Genomic DNA, 21,177 nt, shown 5'->3' on the forward strand with positions numbered 1-21,177 from the left:
CACAAGAGTTATTCAATTTGTGGATATAATTTCATGGATTCTTGGGAAAAATTTGAAGTGACACAATTACCACCAAAAAGAAAATTTTATAATTCACTGACTGTAAAATAAGTGATGGAGACTATAAATATGCAAAATTAATTTGGGAAAAGCTTTATGTGAAAAATCTTGGCGAATATAATGATTTGTATCTTAAACCTGAGCTATTGTTTGTTATTGGCTGATGTGTACGAAAATTTAAGAAATACTTGTATTAAAGCTTATGTTTTCCACCCACCCCAGTATTTTATAGCACCAGGCTGAAAATGACTAAACAACATCTTTATTTATTTCACAATTATGATATGAGATTAATGGTTGAAAAGGGAATAAGCGAAACAATATTGCAATGTTCTAAAAGATATGTTGAAGCAAATAACAAATATATGGAAGATTTTGATGATAAAATGGTATCAAATTATTTAGCATATTTAGATGTGAATAATTTATATGGTTATGCTATAAGTCTATCTTGACCATATGTGAATTTGAATCAGATGAACTAAATACCTTTGACTGTACAAAAATATATGAAGTATCAGATACTGTAAAAACTGGATATATATCTGAAGTAGGTTTAGAATAGACAAAAGAATTACATGATTTACATGAAGATGTACCATTGGTCCTAAAAATAAAATTGTGCCAGGAACTAAAGAAAGAAAATTATTAACTACTTTAGAACACAAATTTAATGATTTAGTTCACTATAGAAATCGCACAGTGTGTCCATCATTGGGAATGAAAATAACAAAAATATACAGAGTTTTAAAATTTAAACAATCGGATTGGTTCAAGAAGTATATAGATTTAAACACAAGAATGAGAACTAAAGCCAAAAATTATTTTGAAAATGATTTCTATAAACTGAAAAATTATTCAGTATTTGGTAAGACAATTGAAAATATGGGAAATAGGTTGGTTATAAAATTAGTTTTAGGCAGAAAAGAGTGAGACAAACTTATAGCTAAAACAAAATTTAAAGTAAGAACTATTTATCGAAAGTCTAGTTGCTATTCCTATGAATAAAACAAAAATTAGATCCAAAGAACCAATCGACACTGGAATGAGTATATTTGATTTATCTAATGAACTGATGCCTGATTTTCACTGTAGAATGATAAAACAAAAATATAAAGAAAATATGGAGTAGTGTTATCAATACAATGACAATTATTTCCACATACAAAAATTGATGATTGATTACTTTGATACAAATGTTTAACCATAAACTAATACTTATGGAGTAAGTAAATTAGAAAGTCTCTGGGAAAATAAATGACTAATGCAATGGAAAAATAATGGAAGAATTTTGTGGTTTGAGAGCAAAAATGTATGCTTATAAATTTAGTGATAAAACAAAGAAAAATCTAAAGGCATGAACAAATGTATTATTAAATATAGAATAACCTCAGAAGATTATAAACGTTGTTCATTTAACAATAGAGAACAATACAGAAAAATAAATATGATTTGATGTGGTAAATCACGAAGTCTATACAATTGAAATAAAGAAGAAAGCATAGAGTCCTCATGATGACAAAAGGTATGTTTTGGAAAATAAGTTAGGTACATTACCATATTTACATTATGATTGTAAAAAATCTAATCAAAATTTGTCTATATAAATGGGGACTCTAATCAAGAAGCTCAGTAATGGTAGTGTCTCAAAGTAGATTAAGAAAATAATTAAGTTAGCGACAAATGTTTTATCAAATATTACTGTATGTGAACATTTAATACTAGATATGGAGTAAAGATTTATATGGAGCTTAATAATGAATTTAAAATTATTTTATGAGACAGATATTCTAAATTATTAATTAATAAATTAAATTTATTAATTTAATTAATTAATTTTCGATTAGTTGATGGACATATGAAACTGAAATATAAAGGAATGAAGAAAGTTAAAAATATAAATAATAAATTCTATGGTCTGGGATGTAGTTCACGAATTTTTTTTAAATTTTATTTTTAACCTATGGAATTTTGTAATCTTCAAATGGACACTACCAGAGAGCTAAAGCAGTGTAGTAATTGCATGGTTAGAAAGAACATTGAAGAATTACATAAAGATGAGTATTGTAATATGGATATCTAATATATGTAATGAACATGTATCTTATTAGCAGAAAATTAAGGTTACATGTGAATGTGGTAGAATTGTAGGGTAAAAAACACTAAAAAGACATGTACAATCGACATTTCATGAAAATCTTATGGCTGGGTAAGGGATAGAACAGTTGTTTCTTATTTTGTAGCATTCATCTCTTACAATGAAATACATTGAACTACTAGCCAGTAAAATTTTAATATGAATTGTTCATTGTGAGAATGAATAAATTTTTTTCTTCTTACATGCATCTTCCATAAAAATATGTTAAATTTATTTTCTTACATTCATCTTTTGTGAGAAAAAATATTTTTTTTTTAAAAAGTGAATGTGATAAAAGATTGCTACCTTTTGATTTTTCTAAGTAACCTATTATAAAATATAAGTTTTTTAATGAAAATAAGTGAGTTTGACCTAAAATATTCAACTGCAGCAGAAGACAAGTGTAAGTTGTGTTGAGTTAGTGAATGAGTGAGTTAGCTAACTTACAAAAACTGAGCCAGAACCTATATTTATCTTCTACCAATGTGAATTAAATGTGTTAGATCTCAGCAACTATCCGGGATGGGGCATAGGGCTAGATGAAGTGTTTTGTTCAGAATCACAAATACTATCTCCCCTTACTATCTCCCCTCAAAGCATGTACCTTTCGTCTTGGCTTACCCTGTATGTCGCTAGTCACGTCGCCTCCGCTCTCTCTTTTTTCTTGATCGCTCATATCACTACATTCTGTTTTCTTTTCCAGGGTGGATTCCTTTAGCAAACGTATCCGCATTGTCGCTCACAGTGATGGCATTTACACGTTAGAAGGTGCATACACTTTGGCCGCCCATGTACTTGGCATACCTTTGGAGGGCACTGGAATCTTCAAGAGTGTGATGGGTAAGTATTTCCATGCAAAAATATCTCCTCATGATAGAAAAACGGAATATTCTGGAAGTATAGTAGCATATTTAATCTAAATCCGAGAGGCAGAAGTAAAAAGAATGATGACATGGATGCAGAAACTCTCTCAAATTTTTCATGTTTGATACCAGAAATGGCTCCATCATTAATTAGACAAACTGTGAGAGCCAGTTTCTGTGTCAGAGTTAGTGTTATAACTCATGTTGTGTTTTCTGGAGCATCTGGGGTGCTGTTATGTTTAATTATAGTTTATGGAGCAAGTACTCGTAGAGTTTTATGCTGTTCTTTACCATAATTATAATCAAAGATACATCTATTTTCTGTAAGTACTGCATTTGACAAATGTAGAATTGTAATAAGACAGTTAATTTTTAACAGAAAGAGGTCTGATACACAGAAGATGAAATACATCATTTATTTATTCAGAACTTTGATGGACCAGGTTAGGCCCTTGAGGCAATCTATTACATCTGACGATGGTAACACATACCAAAGATATGACAAAACATTCACAGGAATAATAATAATAATAATAATAATAATAATAATAATAATAATAATAATAATAATAATAATAATGAAAACAATAATTCACTTTTTATAGCAATAGTAAAGGGCATTAAGAATAGTATAGATTAATATAGCACATTTGAATACATTTTGAGTATTGTGGGAGCAGAAGTGATAAAGAAAGAGTAGATTGAAATGACAGGGACAGTTACCATTAGGAAAGAACAGAATTTAAGTAAAGGACTTTGCCAACAAGGGGGACAAAAAGTTGGACAGAGAGAAGACTGACATGAGTTAGCTGCAGGCTAACAGAAGTTGGGGCATCAACTGCATTTTTGAAGTTTGGAAGGAATGTAATTTCTCTCGTTTTTTAAGGAATGTTGTTCATAACTCGGGTTCCTAATGCAGGAAATGAATGGAGAGAACATGGCAGTGTTATGTGATAATAAAGAGAGGATTTTACTTTGGTGAGAAACATACTTCAGTTGTAATGTTCAGATACCAATGTAAAAAATGGTTCAAATGGCTCTGAGCACTATGGGACTTAACTTCTGAGGTCATCCAGTTAGAACTACTTAAGCCTAACTAACCTAAGCACATCACACACACCCATGCCCGAGGCAGGATTCGAACCTGCTAATGTAGCGATCGCGCGGTTCCAGACTGAAGCACCTAGAACCGGTCGGCCACACCGGCCGGCTACCAATGTAAAAGCTGGAGTTAAATGAAAGGGAGTGCAATGATAGAGAAGACGAAAGAGTGGACATACACTGATCAGAGAGAACACTATGACCTCCTACCTAAGAGCGAGTATGTCTACCTTTGGCACGGATAACAGTGGCGACACATCGTAGCATGGAAACATTGAAGCCTTTGTAGGTCGCTGGAGGGAGTTGGTACCACATCTGCACACAGAAATCACCTAATTCTTATAAATTCTGGGGAAGGGATGATGAACTCCTGCTCCACGTTCTATCACATCGCAGATGTTTACGATCAGTTTCATTTCTGGCAAGTTGGAGGCACATTACCTTGTTGAAAAATGCCAGTGCTATTGGAAAACATGGAGCCTCCAGCAGCTTGTCTCTGAGTCAAAGAGTTGTTACCCTGGAAGACAATAGATTCGCGACCTCCAATCGCCACAATGAACAATGTGATGGATTCATCAGACCATGTAACAGTCTGCCACTACACCAGCGTCTAGTGCCGATGGTCAAGTGTCCATTTCAGTAATAGTTGCTGACATCATGGTCTTAACATTGGCAAAGGTATGTGTCGTCGACCCATTGTGTGATGTTAGCTCTGCCACGGTTGGCCGCCTCTTCTGTTTTACCCACCAGCCCCCTCTATGACGTCCGGCATCTGTAACGAGGGGTGACCGCCAACCCCACTATGTCCGGAATTGGTTTCACATTGGTTTTGAAGACACTCACCACAGCATTCCTCTAACACCGGACAACTCGTGCAGTCGTGCCGAGCCTCCAGGCCATCACAATCTCCCTTTGGTCAAACTCAGGTAGATCGCGTTCAGTCCCCATTCTTCACATGGGTAGCAAGCTCACCGACAGATGCATCGTAAGTGTGTCTGACAAGGAGTCATTCCTCACCAGATGGGGCTACTATCGCGTGGATGGGTTTATATCGGTAGTAGGTCAGTGGTCAAAATGTTCTGGCTGATCAGTGTGGAGTGTGATCGTCTCTGCGCTTATGGGCACGTAACCATGATGATTGTCCATAGGCAGGAGTGATATGTCTAAATATCACATATCACAAATGCATCGCTCACAAGTTTTCGTCTCCAATTCTAATGTGTGTGAGCTTTCGTACAAAAGTCCTTGGAGAGCAGCATCAAGTGTGGGGAACATTAGTGGCTCTACGAGCTTCCTTTGACGCTTGAAAGGAAATACTTTTGTCTATTTCTGTAGTGAATGAAGCTACGCTGCCACCATCTTAGAGTCTGCAGCTGTGTTTCAGTCCTAAGTGATGATGGTTCAAATGGTTCAAATGGCTCTGAGCACTATGGGACTTAACATCTGTGGTCATCAGTCCCCTAGAACTTAGAACTACTTAAACCTAACTAACCTAAGGACATCACACACATCCATGCCCGAGACAGGATTCGAACCTGCGACCGTAGCGGTCACGCGGTTCCAAACTGCGCTTAGAGCCGCACAGCCACACCGGCCGGCCTCTAAGTGATGATGCTGAATTGACCCCAAGTTCTTTTGGGAAAAAGAAAAGGTTATATCTATGCCGTTAAGTATTATGGACGGAAAAATTCGGTGAACTGCGTGGTAATAATTCTGTGGTGAGGGACTAAGATTGCTTACATTTTACATTGGTTGATTTTCAAACCTATGTGATGTGCCCCTCACGTATGGCAAGTAGATCAGTATTTACAGGCAGATGACTGTGTACGTTTGTTGGACTTGTACTTAGATATAACTGAGGGTCACTGGAGTATAGATGATATTTGCAGTGGGAGAGAACAGTTGACACATCAATATAGAATGAGAAATCAATGGGCCCTATACTGATACCTGTGGGACCACAGATTCTACATTCCTCCATTTCGACCTCTTAATTCGAGTCATTACATATTGTTGGCAAGATGTAAGGTATGAGTGGAACGATTATACAGCATGTGTAGAAAATTTTGAAGGTTAAATTTAGCAAGTTGAATATCAAATTAACTGCTTTGAAAGTTTTTCTGAAATCCAGAAGCACATAATGGTCGTCTACTCTTTGTCCATAGCTTGTTTCAATTCATCAGTGACTTTTACAAGAGGGGTCGTCGTGCTGCAATTTTGCCTGAAACCCAGCTGGTATTTATCTAAAAGGTTATTTGATGTTAGACAACTGGTAAATTGTTCGTGGACTCTATGTTCTAAAGCCTTGGGTATTGTTGGTAGAATGCAAATGGACCTGTAGTCGGAAGGAACTTTGGTAGGTCCCTTCTTGGGTAACGGGTTTATGAGTACATCATGCTTCCAGGACGTCGGGAAGATGCTGGAGGTCAGAGAAAAGTTGAAAATGCCTGTTATTTTGGGCAGTACAGGGTCTACGAGAAAGTTAATCATTTGAAAAAATGGTTCAAATGGCTCTGAGCACTATGGGACTTAACATCTGAGGTCACCAGTTCCCTAGAAATTAGAACTACTTAAACCTAACTAACCTAAGAACATCACACAAATCCATATCCGAGGCAGGATTCGAACCTGGGACTGTAGCGGTCGCGCGGTTCCAGACTGAAGCGCCTAGAACCGTGATCACTTGAAATGTTACATTATTATGACCTGCCACTGCCGAACGAATAAACACGACAGACTTCCTGGTCGTTTGTACCAATCACTGATACTCTAAGGGAGTCGGTGGTCGGCGCTCTTATTCGTTCGTCAAGTAAAAATGAGTTGCAGTGTCTAAGAATAAGGGTGATCAACATAATGAAGAACGGAGTAGCACACGTAAATGGAGTAGCACACCTAAAGCAGTGAATCAGTTTTCTGTATACAAAAATGGTCTGGTGGACAGGGTAAGCAGCAGTCTGGGGCTGTTTACTGATGATGCTAAGATGTATGGGAAGGTTTCGTCGTTGAGGGACTTTAGGAGAATACAAGATGACTTAGACGAAGCTTCTAGATGACGTGATGAATGGCAGCTAGCTCCAAATGTAGAAAAATATAAGTTAATGCCGATGAGTAGAGAAAACCTACTAATAATGTTCGAGAGCAGCATTAGTAGTGTGCGGCTTAAAAAAGTCAAATCTACTAAATATGTAGGCGTAACGTTGCAAAGTAATATGAATTGCAACAGGCATGTAAGGATTGTGGTAGGGAAGGCGCGTGATCGACTTAGGTTTATTGGGGGAGTTTTAGGAAAGTGTGGTTTATGTGTAAACGAGACCACATATAGGTGACTAGTGCGACCTATTACTGAGTACTGTTCGAGTGTTCAGGATCCGCACAAGATCGGATTAAGGAAAGACATTGAAGCAATGCAGAGCTAGCTGCTAGATTTGTAATCGGTAGATTTTAAGAACCCGCAAGTATTACGGAGGTGCTTCAGAAACTCAAATGAGCATCTCAGGAGGGAAGCGACGTTCTTTCCCTATTGATAAAATCTAGAGACTTGGCAACTGAGGCTGACTGCGGAACTATTCTACTGCCACCAACGTACGCTTTACGTAAGAACCAAGAAGATAAGATCAGAGAGATTAGAGTTTGTGTGGAGGCATACAGATAGTCGTGTTTCCTTCGCTCTATTTTTCGGGTTGAACACGAAAGGAAATGACTAATTGTGGTACAGGGTATTCTACCCGACGTCCCTCTCGGTGACTTGCGGAGAATAAGTGTGGATGTAGATGTAAAGGATGGCCCTAGTTATTGCCTTTAATGTTCCCTTGTGAGCACATTGTGAATAACTATCACTAGTTCGCAAACAGATAGTTGTTGAACGAACGCTCACTGAGTGATGCAGTTCCCTCAGTAAGGTAATCCAATAAACTGTTCTATTAAAATGGATAGTTGAGAGCACGATGTATTATGCGGGACATTAACTATCGCATTAGTGTGAAAATAAAGAAACTTGAAAGAAGGGGAAAGTGTGGAAGTAAGAGACATATTACAGAAAAGTGAACGAAAACTAAAAAAAAAAAAAAAAAAAAAAAAAAAAAAAAAACCAACAACATTACAAGATGAAGGAAACGTAATGTCTAACGACGTGTGAAGCACTTTGCTGAGGGGAGATTACCTAAGTGATAATTGACACGTGACTGTTACAAACTGAAAATCAGACGTTCATAAGTCTTTCGCCCGACTGTGAAAATAATTAAGATTCGAAAGGGAAAATCAATTAAAAAAATGGTGAATGTATGTTGAAAACCATGTTATTATGTTGTTATTCCTCTTCCTCAGCTGCTATTTATAAAAAAGCAGAGCAGCAGTTATGTTGGCACTAATATCTTACTTGCTACGCTACATTGTTGTTTTAAATGCTATATTACCGGTACCAAGAAATTATTTTTATTTGCAGGTGCGGTCAGAAGAAAAAACACAACGTATTTTAAAGACTACTAAATCGTCCCTTTATCAAAACGTCATTTTCATGTTTGGATGTGTGGCTATAAAAAAACGTACATGAAGAGAGAAGTACATACATATCGCATTTCAGGTGGTGGCGCCGTGGACGTCACATATTCTGGACACCTTGAGAGCGGCCAGGGAGGACGGTCATATCTGAAGCTAGACACTGTCCAAGTCGCATTGGCCTTAGGCAGGTCTCAGTATGAGCTCACTGGTCTCTTTGGGGACTACCAGCCTCTAGGTACGTTACTGAATAAAAAATCTATAAACAACACTCACTTTAGTCTTAGGTAGAACAGAGCACACCAATACACTGACGTAAAAAAATTGCAGCACCAAGAAGAAGCTGAGAAACATAATCTAAAGTTGCAAGGCATGTTACTACATCTGAGAGAGGATGTCTGTTCAGATTTCGTGCCAGTCGCATTAGAGTGACGCTGATACCGCCACTATGTCGATGAAGATCAGGTTTGCTTTAAATACACTCTGCAACGGTTGTGAACGTGAGTTATCTTTGGAACTGGAAGTGGCGTGTTGATGCTAGTCAATAATGCCTTTAAGATGTCACAGACGCCATTATCAACATCTCACTGAGTTTGAGCGAGGTCGTGTTACTACACGAGACGCAGGATGTGCCACGTGCGCTATTGTAGAAAGATTTGGCAGGAAAGTAACCACTATGCACGATAGCTGACTTCGGTGGTCACGAGATTGTAAGAAGATCAAACTCTGGAGAGCCACGTGGCACTACGAAGAGGGAAGACCATGGTGTTCAGTGTATGGCTCTTGCGCATCGTAATGCATCTACAGCAGACGTTTCAGCAGCAGTTGGCACCCAATTGACACAAAGTACTGTTACAAATCGGTTACTTCAAGGACAGTCCCGGGCCAGATATCCTATAGCGTGCATACCACTGACCCCAAACCATCACCGTTTGTAACTTCAGTGATGTCGGGCGAGAGACCATTGGAAGGCAGGGTAGAGTTCTGTTGTGTGCTCTGATAGTCGTGTTGATCAGGGGAGGCCAATTGAGGGCCTACAACCAACCTGTCTGCTTGATAGATGCACTGGAGTTATTGTCTGGGATGCGATTTCATATGACAATAGTATTGATCTCGTCGTTATACTACTTACCCTAACTGCAACATTGTATTGTAATCAGGCCATTATTGAGCAGTATTCTAGGGGGTGTCTTCTGACAGGATAACACTCGTCCATATATCGCTGTTGTAACCCAGCACACTCTGTAATTGTCGACATGTTGACTTGGCCTGCTCGATCACCAGATCTGTCTCCAGTCGAGCACATATGGGATGTCATCAGATGACAACTCACGTCATTCACAAATAGCATTAACCGTCCGGGTACAGACAGACCAAGTGCAACAGGCGTGGAACTTCATCTCAAAAACTGACATGTGGCACCTGTACAACACAATACATGCACGTTTGCATGCTTGTATTCAACGTTCAGATGGTTACATGTGTTATTAACGTATCAGCATTTCACATTTGCAATGGCTTCCTCGTGTAGGTGCCCCGGTGGTCCTGGTCACCTATGGTGGACTGGATGGCCGAGCGGTGACCTCTCCAGTTGTCAGGATGCTAGGAAATGACTGTGGACGCGTCAGAAACGCAAAAGAAACATTATTAATTCATAACACCTTTATTCCCGCCGAGTACAATGTGGCCCGCGTAGCACAGGCTGGCTGAGCTTGGTGATATCAATGACCTTCCCCGAGTCCTCGCTGACTCGTAGCGATGACACCAGCTCCGGGCCGCACAGTCTTGCCAGCGCAGCGCCGCGCGCTGTGACGTAGCGAAGTAATGTCCTTACTTCGTACTTCGGCCGCGCGTGGCTGGTGGCACCCGGCTGGCCGGCCGGCTCGGCTGCGGACAGCAAGCCGCTGTGCGTAGGAGGCTCCGGGTTGAAGTCCTGCTGCTGTCGGCACGAGAGGCGTTCTCGTAGTGCGGAGTGTACTCCATCCCACCCCGTCATCTTCCATGCTCCTCCTGGTGGCTCGCCCGTGGTGGACGGGCGGAACGGGCTGCAGTCCCCCAGCGTCGTCGGCTCACCCGGTTGTGACAGCGGATGCACAGGGCCTAGGTCCCACACGATTTCGACGACGGCTCACTGATGTGGTCAGCATTGGCGGCGAGCGAGTCTGCCGCGATGTCTGCTAATCCTGGGTTGATGATTGACAGCGGCAGCAGAGAGGACCGGAGCTGGTACTGTCCCCTCGCGTCTGCTGCTGGATGGGCCACCCTTACTGCAACATCTCCTTAATAAAGATTAACATGTCGATCACCGAGCTGACCGCTACACAGCGACCCAGTACACATCTAACTGCAAGTCTAACTGTGAGTGCCTTGTTGCTATCAAAGTTGGCGTATTTAAAGGAAGCACGAGCGACGTCCTGACGTCATGCTCATTTGTAATGAACGCATTCGTTCCAGTTATACTGCTGATTCATCTGTCGTACTCGCCCCTTAGGTGTTCTTGCGACAGAGTTACGTGTTGTTACGGCAGACTTACGTGAAGTTGTGAAATGCAGTACAGCTGACGCTATACCTCTGTCTTGCACTCTACGAAACTCTCCGCAATGCTAAGCAATTCACTCTCGCCTTTTGTGTGTAACCAGGCCATTGCCCCTGTGTCACGACACATTCCGATATATGTGCAATCCTCCTACCTCTTGGCTAAACTACTGCCTCTTTCTCTCGGCATAGGCAACGAAACTTTGACACGTTTCCACGTTTCCAACTCTTTGCTATTCCGCGACACTACACTCGCACTTGCGGTTAACCTGTCGTCTTGCGATGTCTATCAGTTAAATATGTTACCTACACAAATTTATTCCCGAAATTTCACCAGAGTACCTTAAACAATTTTTGGTGCTGAGATTTTTTCCGTCAGTGTATTAAATTCGTGGAGGAATTGGGAATATCATTTTGTTTTAATGTAATGCAAAGTTATGCATGTACTCCACGTCTATCACCTAGTGTCATACGTGAGTGACTTGTCAAAAAACCTCAAGTGGAAAGCTACTTTTAAGCCTCCCATGGTATTTGTTTTGTCTTTCATAAACATTTCAACATACTATGTATTCTTCCTTAGACTTAGATCAGTAGTTTTAATCTGGCAAGACTGAAAGAAGAATTAGAGGAACTTGAGATATATAGACTGTAATAAAAAACGTCTCTTTTTCTATAAAAAACACCAACTTTCGTGGCCTAAGGTCTCACTAAAACTGTTCATGCGAATCTAGGAATTGTTTAGTTGAACAACCGATGGATGGTTATATTCCTACACTTCTTCAATTGAGAAACTGCTCCATCTGTAATGACCACAGCCTCAATGACAGTAAAAGCTGTTCAGTTCCTTAATTCTTAATAACTGGGTTGCACATTTCAACAGTAAAAGTTCTGGTCGGACCACAGTTTGTAAGGCAATAACCTCACAATCACTTTGTCTCAGTTGATCTGTTTAAGACTGTAGTTTCTCTGTTTACAGTGCTCGCTGGTAATATGTTCATCAACAACGTTGCAGCGAACGTAGTGGAACCGAATTTGAAGCCAACGCTGGAAAAGTGGCTGGCCGAAGTGTTCCGCCATTATGCACAAGCCGTCTTCGATACTGTACCCTACGACGAGCTGTTTCCAAAGACGCCCGCTTACAGAGGTTTCTACAGAGCGGTTTTCCCACACAATTTTTGATTTTCCTGCTGATATAGAACGCTTTATAGTTTACTGGGCGCGTTCCTCCAGTTAACAGATTAAAATAACCAGCACCGCACTAACAATTCAGTGGATATAATAGCCTAGCAATTTAATATTAATACAACAGTGTGTTTGGGATTCGTATCTTCGAAGAAGCCAACATTTACACAACATGCACGTAGTTAGATAATATTGTGAGCTTCCTATAGTTCCAAGGTGAAAATGTGCCAACTTCTAGGGTTCTTTCCTCCGTACCAGCAACTAGAGCATTTACGTAGAATGAGCAGTGAACAGTTGAGTGACGTAATGTTGTACTTAAGATATTCATCTTGCATATTCTAGTAATGGGCTCAAAACCTTCGACTTATCATCCTGATTTGGATTTTCCGTGGTCTTCCTGAACCACATTAGGCAAATGACGGGATGTGACAGTAACACGGCCACGCCAATTGTTCCTCACACTTCTGTGATTCAGTTCCTGTTCCATTTCTAGCGCTGGTAATTTCTATGGGTCCTGAAAGTTAACCACACACCTAGAATTATAAGCAGTAGGGAAACCTACAGCTTTTCCTTCCGCTCTGACCATTGTCACTAAAATTATCCAGAAGTCTTAGAACTTGTAAGGAAATTTTACCCATTGTTGAGATATCCCGTTGATTCATTTTGTTTATTCATTGTCTTAGCTTCACCACTTTGTGACCCTAGCTATAGGCTTATACTACATGTTTTGTAGAGCACACGAGATTAAAAAAATGCGCGTAGTGAAAATTGGAAAGAGAAAACTATATGATACACTTTTAAGTAACTTAACTTTCTGCAGCTTACACATTTATGATGTTGCCTAATGATCGGTTTGTCCATCAATTACTAATTGAAACCTAGTATAATGCAATTATACTTAGAGGCATTGTATTAATTCTCTCTTTTCAAAAATATAAAAGTTTCGTGGTTGCTGGTGAACTACACAGTGTATTTTTTTGCGTGTATTATTTTAAGCTTCTCAAGAAAGTCCGTGTCAATGAGGACTGTACAGTAACTATGAATAATAAATTTTCTTATACTAAGTATGTCGATTTGGATTGAGTAATGGTATTTTTTAAAGTTTTTTCTTCCTCAGTTTATATGTGTCGAAAACTGTTATAATGCCCCTAAAATATTTCTGCCAGTAGAAAGAATATGTTTTCTGTCAAGCTCCTCGTTTTTCATAATAAATTTTCCTCACATAAAAGTATAAGACTTTTCTTTCAAATGATATCATCTGTTTAATACAAAACTATTAAGTTAGAGCTTGATATAATCTGCAAGTCTTACTGAAGCAACAAATGAATGAAGTTTAATAACAACAAGAACTGTATAGATACCTCATCTTAATTATTCCCATGTATTTCAGTCCCATGAAAGTTATTGCGAATGGAACCAGGAATAGGCTCTTTTTCCCGTTTCTGTCTTCTAGACGTCAGAATGATACCTCTGAAGTATTTATCGGTGACAAAGAGCCAGCAACAGCTAGCAATAGCGATTTGAATCGGCTGAACATTGTTGAACTATCTTATTAGAAGGTTGTGGTGACACCCAGTGATGATGTTCTCTTAAAAGACACTGTTAAAAATCGTGATAGGAGAAATATTTACGCTTACTGATCCTAACACGTGTAGATCTGTTAAATTTGCTTTTTCGCTCCGTTGTAGTAACACAGGTATCATGATAGACAACCGTCAGCAACTAGCTCAATACGCCTCATAACCTGCTCTACACTCGTAGCTCAAAATTACTTTCCTTTGAAATATTGTTAGCAATTTAAGAAGTATCAAAACATTATATGAAGCCTTGTAAAGAGTATAGCTAATAACAGGCATAGCTAATTTGGTTTGATAGGTTGAATAGGATACAGAACTCATGTTTGGGCGAAATGCACTTCAAATCATTGTTCTCAAAATTTGAACAGTTTCTTAAAGTAATTTAGGTGAATCCAAGATGGTAGCTTAAACGTGATACTTCAGCCGTGATCTAGGCTTCATTTGCAGAACGAATTTCTAATTTTACGAGCATACAATAAAAATAGTGCTAACCACTGAGATATACCATATTTTCTCTGCCATTTAACACAGCAGCCGTTAATAAATACACAGATCCGCAATTCTCATGGAGATACTTACCTTAACTTTGTCCTGATCAACGTGTAGATTTGTTGTGACCTTGTGATGGGAATAATAAAATAAAATATTACGAAACGTTTATTCTTAACTTACAGTACTGAAAAAACGTATGCGGAATTATATCCACCTTCATGGCTGCCATCCGTTCAGCAACCATACGTAGGAGGGCAGTGGGCATTTTGGCTAAATCGCTGATCCGCAAAAGTATCAAAAATATTAAAAAAAATATAGGTCAAAGTATCTGAATTGTGTAATGTATGACGAACTATGGTTGTATTACTGCCTTCTAAAGTCGTTTATGGACTGTCTCAGTAGTAACATCGCCAAATTTCATTTGAAGGTACATACCATCATGTTAGATTATTGAAAAGTTTATAAAATATACTCTCTGTAAATATTTAAAAATTAGTATTTGCTTATAAAATGTAACTAACAAATTAGTGATACACAGTTGTCAAATATGAGTTTTCTTTTAATACTATTCTGCAAACCCCGAGAACACGCAAAATAAACTCGACACCTGTTTTACATCCTGATTGCTCGCTGTCACTAACAAATGTTGCACTACAGAAAACGTGCATTGTTAGTTCTTTGTACCAGAAGTTTCGTCCTATCACCAACAGATGTCTGCAATGATAACAATGATAAATTTTTGCTGTATATACAATGCTTCGCTCAAGACATAAGAGCCGCTTAAATCAATTGTTTTTCACATCCATTAATGTATGTTCTGTCAATAATTTTGCAGACTTCCGCATTAGGTTTTTCTTATCAGTGCTGACACACTGGTGTCATATTACTGCTGACACAATTGCACGCCTCATAAACACAGTCACTGTCGACACATGTCAAGGTTATGAGGGGATATCCAACATCGACATTGCTGAGGTAAACGTGCTAGTTACATTTTGCTGAGATCAACAATTCCTGGAGTAGTCAGGTATTCGTTACAACTAATTAATTATTGCTCAAAGGTTTCCAAACTAATGGCGACAGACATGTGTTACAAACGTTCATCACATTGGTGTAACATAGGCATCTCTCATGCAAAACACACACACACACACACACACACACACACACGTGTGTGTGTGACTACTATCACAATGCCATCGTCATATAGGTCAGAAAAAGGGTCTACTGTACTTTCAGCTACCTAGTTTTGATTAGTTTCCGGACTCAGGAAACTACACACTTTAAATACATATGAATCACCATAAATAGGAGTCTTGTTTAGCAGTTTTTGGCAGGGTGGGGAATACAAAAACAAATATTTTCTTACAAAATCTTTATTAAATGCGGCATATACATTCACTCACAGAAAACATTCGTTTCTTTATTTCTGCTTGATGTAGTTGTAACCTGTGTGAATATAATTGCACGGACTCAACATTCAAAACTTAGTTTTTCGGCATTCTGTGAAGCAGGCAAACGCACTGCTATCACATAAACACAGGCATCTTGTGTCGTCTCAAGCACCTAGCATTAGTTAAGTAACTCCAGAATTTTGCTTTTAGCAGTCGCAGACTGAGATAGAGTTCCACAGCATTCAGAATCCAAATAGAGAGTGCAAAATGATCTTATAGCTGTGAACAGAATGGATCATATGGCCGACCCTGTGCGTGATTACTTCAGTGTATTAAACACCAACACAATATTTACCACGAACTCCACTGTACTCTGTTCCAGTCTCTTCCCTGTAGTAACGAGTAATGAGTAACCGAGTAACCTATAGAACTCTTTGGTTTGTTGTTATTAACATTAGCAACATATACACCATAAGTTTTGCAATAACATTGTGCTAGTTAAAATTTGTTCAAAAATGGTTCAAATGGCTCTGAGCACTATGGGACTTAACGTCTGCGGTCATCAGTCCCCTAGAACGTAGAACTACTTAAACCTAACTAACCTAAGGACATCACACACATCCATGCCCGAGGCAGGATTCGAACCTGCGATCGTAGCGGTCGAGCGGTTCCAGATTGTAGCCCCTAGAATTGCTCGGCCACTCCGGCCGACTTAAAATTTGTGGTCAAGCGGATTGTCACGATCGATTCGGAAAGAGACGGTCAGCAATGTTGAAGAAGAAAATATTTAGGTCATTTAATTATTATCTGTGAATAAAATTTTCCAAGTTCATCACCGTAAAACATTAAGGTGAAGACGACAGAATTGTTGCTATATATTCTTGGTTGCTGGTATTATACTCAGGTTTCTGAATCACCACGCACACACGCATACACACAGTTGTAAGGATGGTCTAAGGTCTGATTCAAATGTTCAAATGTGTGTGGATTCCTAACGGATCAAACTACATAGGTCATCGGTCCCTGGACTTACTCACTACTTGAACTAACTGAAACTAACTTATGCTAAGAACAATACAGACACTCACACCCATGCCCGAGGGAGGACTCGAACCTCCGGTGGGAGGGGCCGCGCTGAGGTCTGGTAAAAAAGCAAGAAAAGTGTTTGTTCTGTAAACAACTCACTCTACTTCTCGACGTAGTCTCCTCTGAGACATACATACCTAACACGTTTAATAGAAATGCAATTTCAAAAACGAGTGTTTGCCACTGTTGTGACTGTGTGCAGTGTGGCCAAGAAGAGGTAGTATGAAATCTACACTGTGCCGGAGCTGTCCCATTAAGTTCACTGAGACTAGACAATGAGGCAATGTCGTGTGGAATGGATATGCAGACACGCCAATGTTTGAGCCACATTCACGCCAAACTTTTTTTCACTTAAAGCATCAGACTATATCTAATTCAAATGCGGTATTTTGTTCATTTCTGTCTGGTACTGTTATCTTCATTTAAACATTAAGACTTTAAATAAACTTCTTATAGACGTAAATGACCATTTTGTTTTATCCATGACACAAATGAAGAAATCAACCCAATAGTAAATAACTGTGAATACAGTAACATCATCGGTATCCAATGAGGTACAAAAAACGCGGTAAGTAGGCTACACTAGAGTGCACGTTATGCTACACACAATAATTCCATTCTGTACCTTTCACATCCAGGCTTATCTTCACATAGCCGTTATGTACATACATGAGCAACGATCACTTTAAAGAAGATGTTCAAAGCGACCACCTTACATTAGAAACACTTCGCCATTCGCTAGATCGTACTTCGCTGGACCCTATGCCATACAGCTGCATCAATCATTCCAAAAGCGACATGTACGCGAGCTATTAGGTCGTTTACATCTAGAGGTGGTGTAGCACAAACTTGTTCCTGTAAGTGTCCCCAAAAATAAAAACCTCCGTGAAACATGGAGGCCAGGACACTGGTCCTCCACTAACAGTCCGTTTCTCTGGAAACGCGTCAGTTAAATAGTTAAATACATTCATTCAGAAGTGTGGCGGTGCACGTTCATGCTGAAAACATAGCTGTACCGAACACGAAGTGGGACGTTTTCTAATGCGTCATGTAAAGATCTGCAAAGAAACGTACGACACAGGAGCGCATTAAACTTGCCCAGCCCCAATAGGTAAGGGCCCAAAACCTCCTACGATTCCAGCCCACGGGTTTATGGCAAAGCGTGCCTGAAAACCACGTTCATGGGTGACACGTGGGTCGTGTTCAGACCAATAATGGCTGCGATGTTCTTGCCACCGGTGTTGAGTTAACGTGCAAGGTACGGATGCAGTTCATCGTGCAGCACTCCAACAACCAGTCTTTGAGACATCTGGAACGTCCTTGCAGTATCACAGGTACTTCGCACAGGTGGCTGGTGGACGGTTTCAAGAATCAAAAAATGGTTCAAATGGCTCTGAGCACTATGGGACACAACATCTTAGGTCATAAGTCCCCTAGAACTTAGAACTACTTAAACCTAACTAACCTAAGGACATCACACACACCCATGCCCGAGGCAGGATTCGAACCTGCGTCCGTAGCAGTCCCGCGGTTCCGGACTGCAGCGCCAGAACCGCACGGCCACCGCGGCTGGCGCTTTCAAGAATCGCGTCCTGTGTTCGTGGAGTACGTCTTGTCCTTGTACGACTTCTTTCCATTACTTGTGGATGAAGATTACCTGTTTCCCGAAGGCGTTGCTCCAGGCAACGAAAAACATTCGTATCTGGAAAGCGCCTTTTAGGAGGGCACCGTGCAGCATATGCATGAACAGTAGCAGCAGCTTGGCCATTGGATGCGTCCAGTACCAAAAGCATATCGACTTGTTCATCGTTTGTTTACTCCATCGGGAAGCCGCCCTACGTGAACGTGACAGGACCAGTTATGGTTCTGCACTGCGCGTTTAGTAGACACATGCATGTATTTTAACGGATCCCAGTGTTATGCGACAGGCTGTTTTCACGTGACAAAATGAAGTCGGGCTTTCAACGACGAAAACTAGGGAACGGACGTCTAAAAAATAAAGAAAGGGACCTGACGAGGATTCGAACAATACCATCACCGTGCACGTGGGTTAGATGTCACAGCAGTCTATTCCATGAGCTACGGCGGCTGGTACGGTACTTCAGAGTGATACACGTTCCTGTGTACATTTCGAAGCGCTGCACGACGTAACAGTTTTGCCAGATCCTTGTTTTCACACATTATTTAGAATGCCCCCTATTTGATTTTGCTAGATAAACTTCTGTCTTGAATCTGAATGAGGAATCGCATGCCAATATTCAAGTGCGATATTTTTTTTTCCGCCCTGTGTAAAGGGCCGCCTAACCTATGGAACGCTTTCGTTCTGCATCTTTCTGTCAGTTGCTAATAAATAAACAGCATTCATAGCAAAATCGAAACTGTTGATGTTTAATCCAAGATTTTTAAAAAATTGTTCTTTTGGAATGTAAAAAAATACCGTTTTATCATTTAGCGCTAGAAATCGGGACTTCCTTGAAAAAAGGTAAAATTGAAGAGAACCACAAAACGAAAGCATATCATACACCTACTTAATACTTTGAGGAGATTGTACAAAACATGTTTCTGTTATTCACAAACAACATTCGCAGTTACCAACAATGACACGAAACTCCCGCTTTCCATCGTGATAAACGAAGTTTAATTGAATAGATTTCTATACGTTTGTGCCTGTAAACTGCACTTGTTTAAAAAGCAATTGATTTGGTTTCATAAGCGCAGAGGTTATGCGATCAACAAATTTTTATTACTTATAAAATGCTTTTTGTATTTTGTAAGGATATAAAGCACGCAATGGACTAATACTGAGCGACGTGCAGTTCTAGTTACTTACAAAACAAACAAACAATAAACAGGAGAAGGCGCAGGCTACCAGCTTGTTTCTCACGCGTTCGTATAAATCAGTTCCACAAATACTACCGGTAATTAAACAATTTTTACGTCATTTACGTACTGCGAGAAAACTGCTTGATCCGTTGTTTCGGTAGAGTGCAACTCTACGCATAACAATCGTCCTCTGTCATTGTTGTTAGTTGCTAAAGCAACATTTAACCCACTGTGTGTACATTGCATCAGTAATTAATGCCGTGAAGAGTTGCACCGGTAGCAAAAGAATTTTCGTCCCATGTTAGTATGGAAATATTCGCAGTGTGTCAGAAAACAGTCGTTGCACTAATCGTTAACATTCACGTTCCAGTTTAAGTTTTCCATCCTCTCGTAGGTACACTCTTAAAAGTGCCACTATTTTGCTCTTTAAATATATTAGGTGTTGCTATGTCTGCGTTTGAATGCACGACATACCTTTTCCTTGTTCCAGAGTCAGTTATATAACTTTCATACCTTCTCTGCATCTAAATTTGCTGCTAACAAATTAAAAGTTTAAATTGCATCTGTCTTGGATGGACGCTGAAGTAATTTACTTAAAGACATACGAAAATTAAAATACAATCTAATTCGTCTGATAAACGTCGTCTACGCACATTTGATATAAAACAACCAGATAATGGTTAATTAAAGCTCGAGTCTTCATTCACTGCTTTCACTTTCTTTTTACAGTTTCAGCTTACAAATCAGATAAAGAACCTATTGTTTGTTTACATGCACCAGGTAACATTTTACTTAATAGACACATGTTGTGACAAGACGTGAATAGTTTTAATTCTAAAAGAGTAATGTGTAAGTACCGAATTAATGATTACTGCATTCTGGTACGACATGACTGCTTTCTAGTGTGATTTAATAGAATCAGCTGGCATTATTTTCTCAAACTACAAATCTATCATTCAACAAAGACACCAAAGTTAGGTGAGCAACTTTGGTCTACCATAGACAATTTCTTCCTCGCTGTCGAAACTGATGTACAAATTAATGTATTAATAAAACACTTACTCTAAAGTTATATCCTTTATTCACAACCATATTTCTTCCTTTCCCTTTCGTCTGTTTCCTGCCCATCATGATCTGAGGGTAAAGTACTAAGGAATGTTAGTGGATTGCAACTAATGATAGTCGAACACACTGTTCAGTGAACGATAACTACTTTATTAATTATTTTTTCTCCTAACACAAAACACGTACAGGCACATTGCATTACCAGAGCACACTGACTCTCTTTCTCCAAAGAACCGACACTTCTCAGGCTTTTGGATGGGTAAGTTTGTTTCTTCCCTCTAACGATCCTGATTGGTTCCATTTTCTTTAACTTTTATTCTTATTATTCTTGTCGCTGCTACATAGCATCCACCCCACTACAGTGCGAA

General features: G+C 39.4%; 1 protein-coding gene across 2 annotated transcripts in view; it reads left to right on the top strand.

Annotated features, from left to right (window-relative positions):
- LOC124805306 (putative beta-carotene-binding protein) overlaps positions 1 to 13,248 on the top strand; it is a 95,641-nt gene extending 82,393 nt beyond the window's left edge. For both annotated transcript variants that reach the window (XM_047265821.1, XM_047265822.1), the window contains 3 exons: positions 2,901 to 3,037; positions 8,741 to 8,893; positions 12,167 to 13,248. In XM_047265821.1, coding sequence (XP_047121777.1) covers positions 2,901 to 3,037; positions 8,741 to 8,893; positions 12,167 to 12,369 — 493 coding nt within the window. In that variant the 3' untranslated portion in view covers positions 12,370 to 13,248. The remainder of the gene's footprint in view (positions 1 to 2,900; positions 3,038 to 8,740; positions 8,894 to 12,166) is intronic.
- The last annotated feature ends 7,929 nt before the right edge of the window (positions 13,249 to 21,177 follow it).

Source organism: Schistocerca piceifrons, chromosome 7, assembly GCF_021461385.2.
Source record: "Schistocerca piceifrons isolate TAMUIC-IGC-003096 chromosome 7, iqSchPice1.1, whole genome shotgun sequence".
NCBI lineage: Eukaryota > Metazoa > Arthropoda > Insecta > Orthoptera > Acrididae > Schistocerca > Schistocerca piceifrons.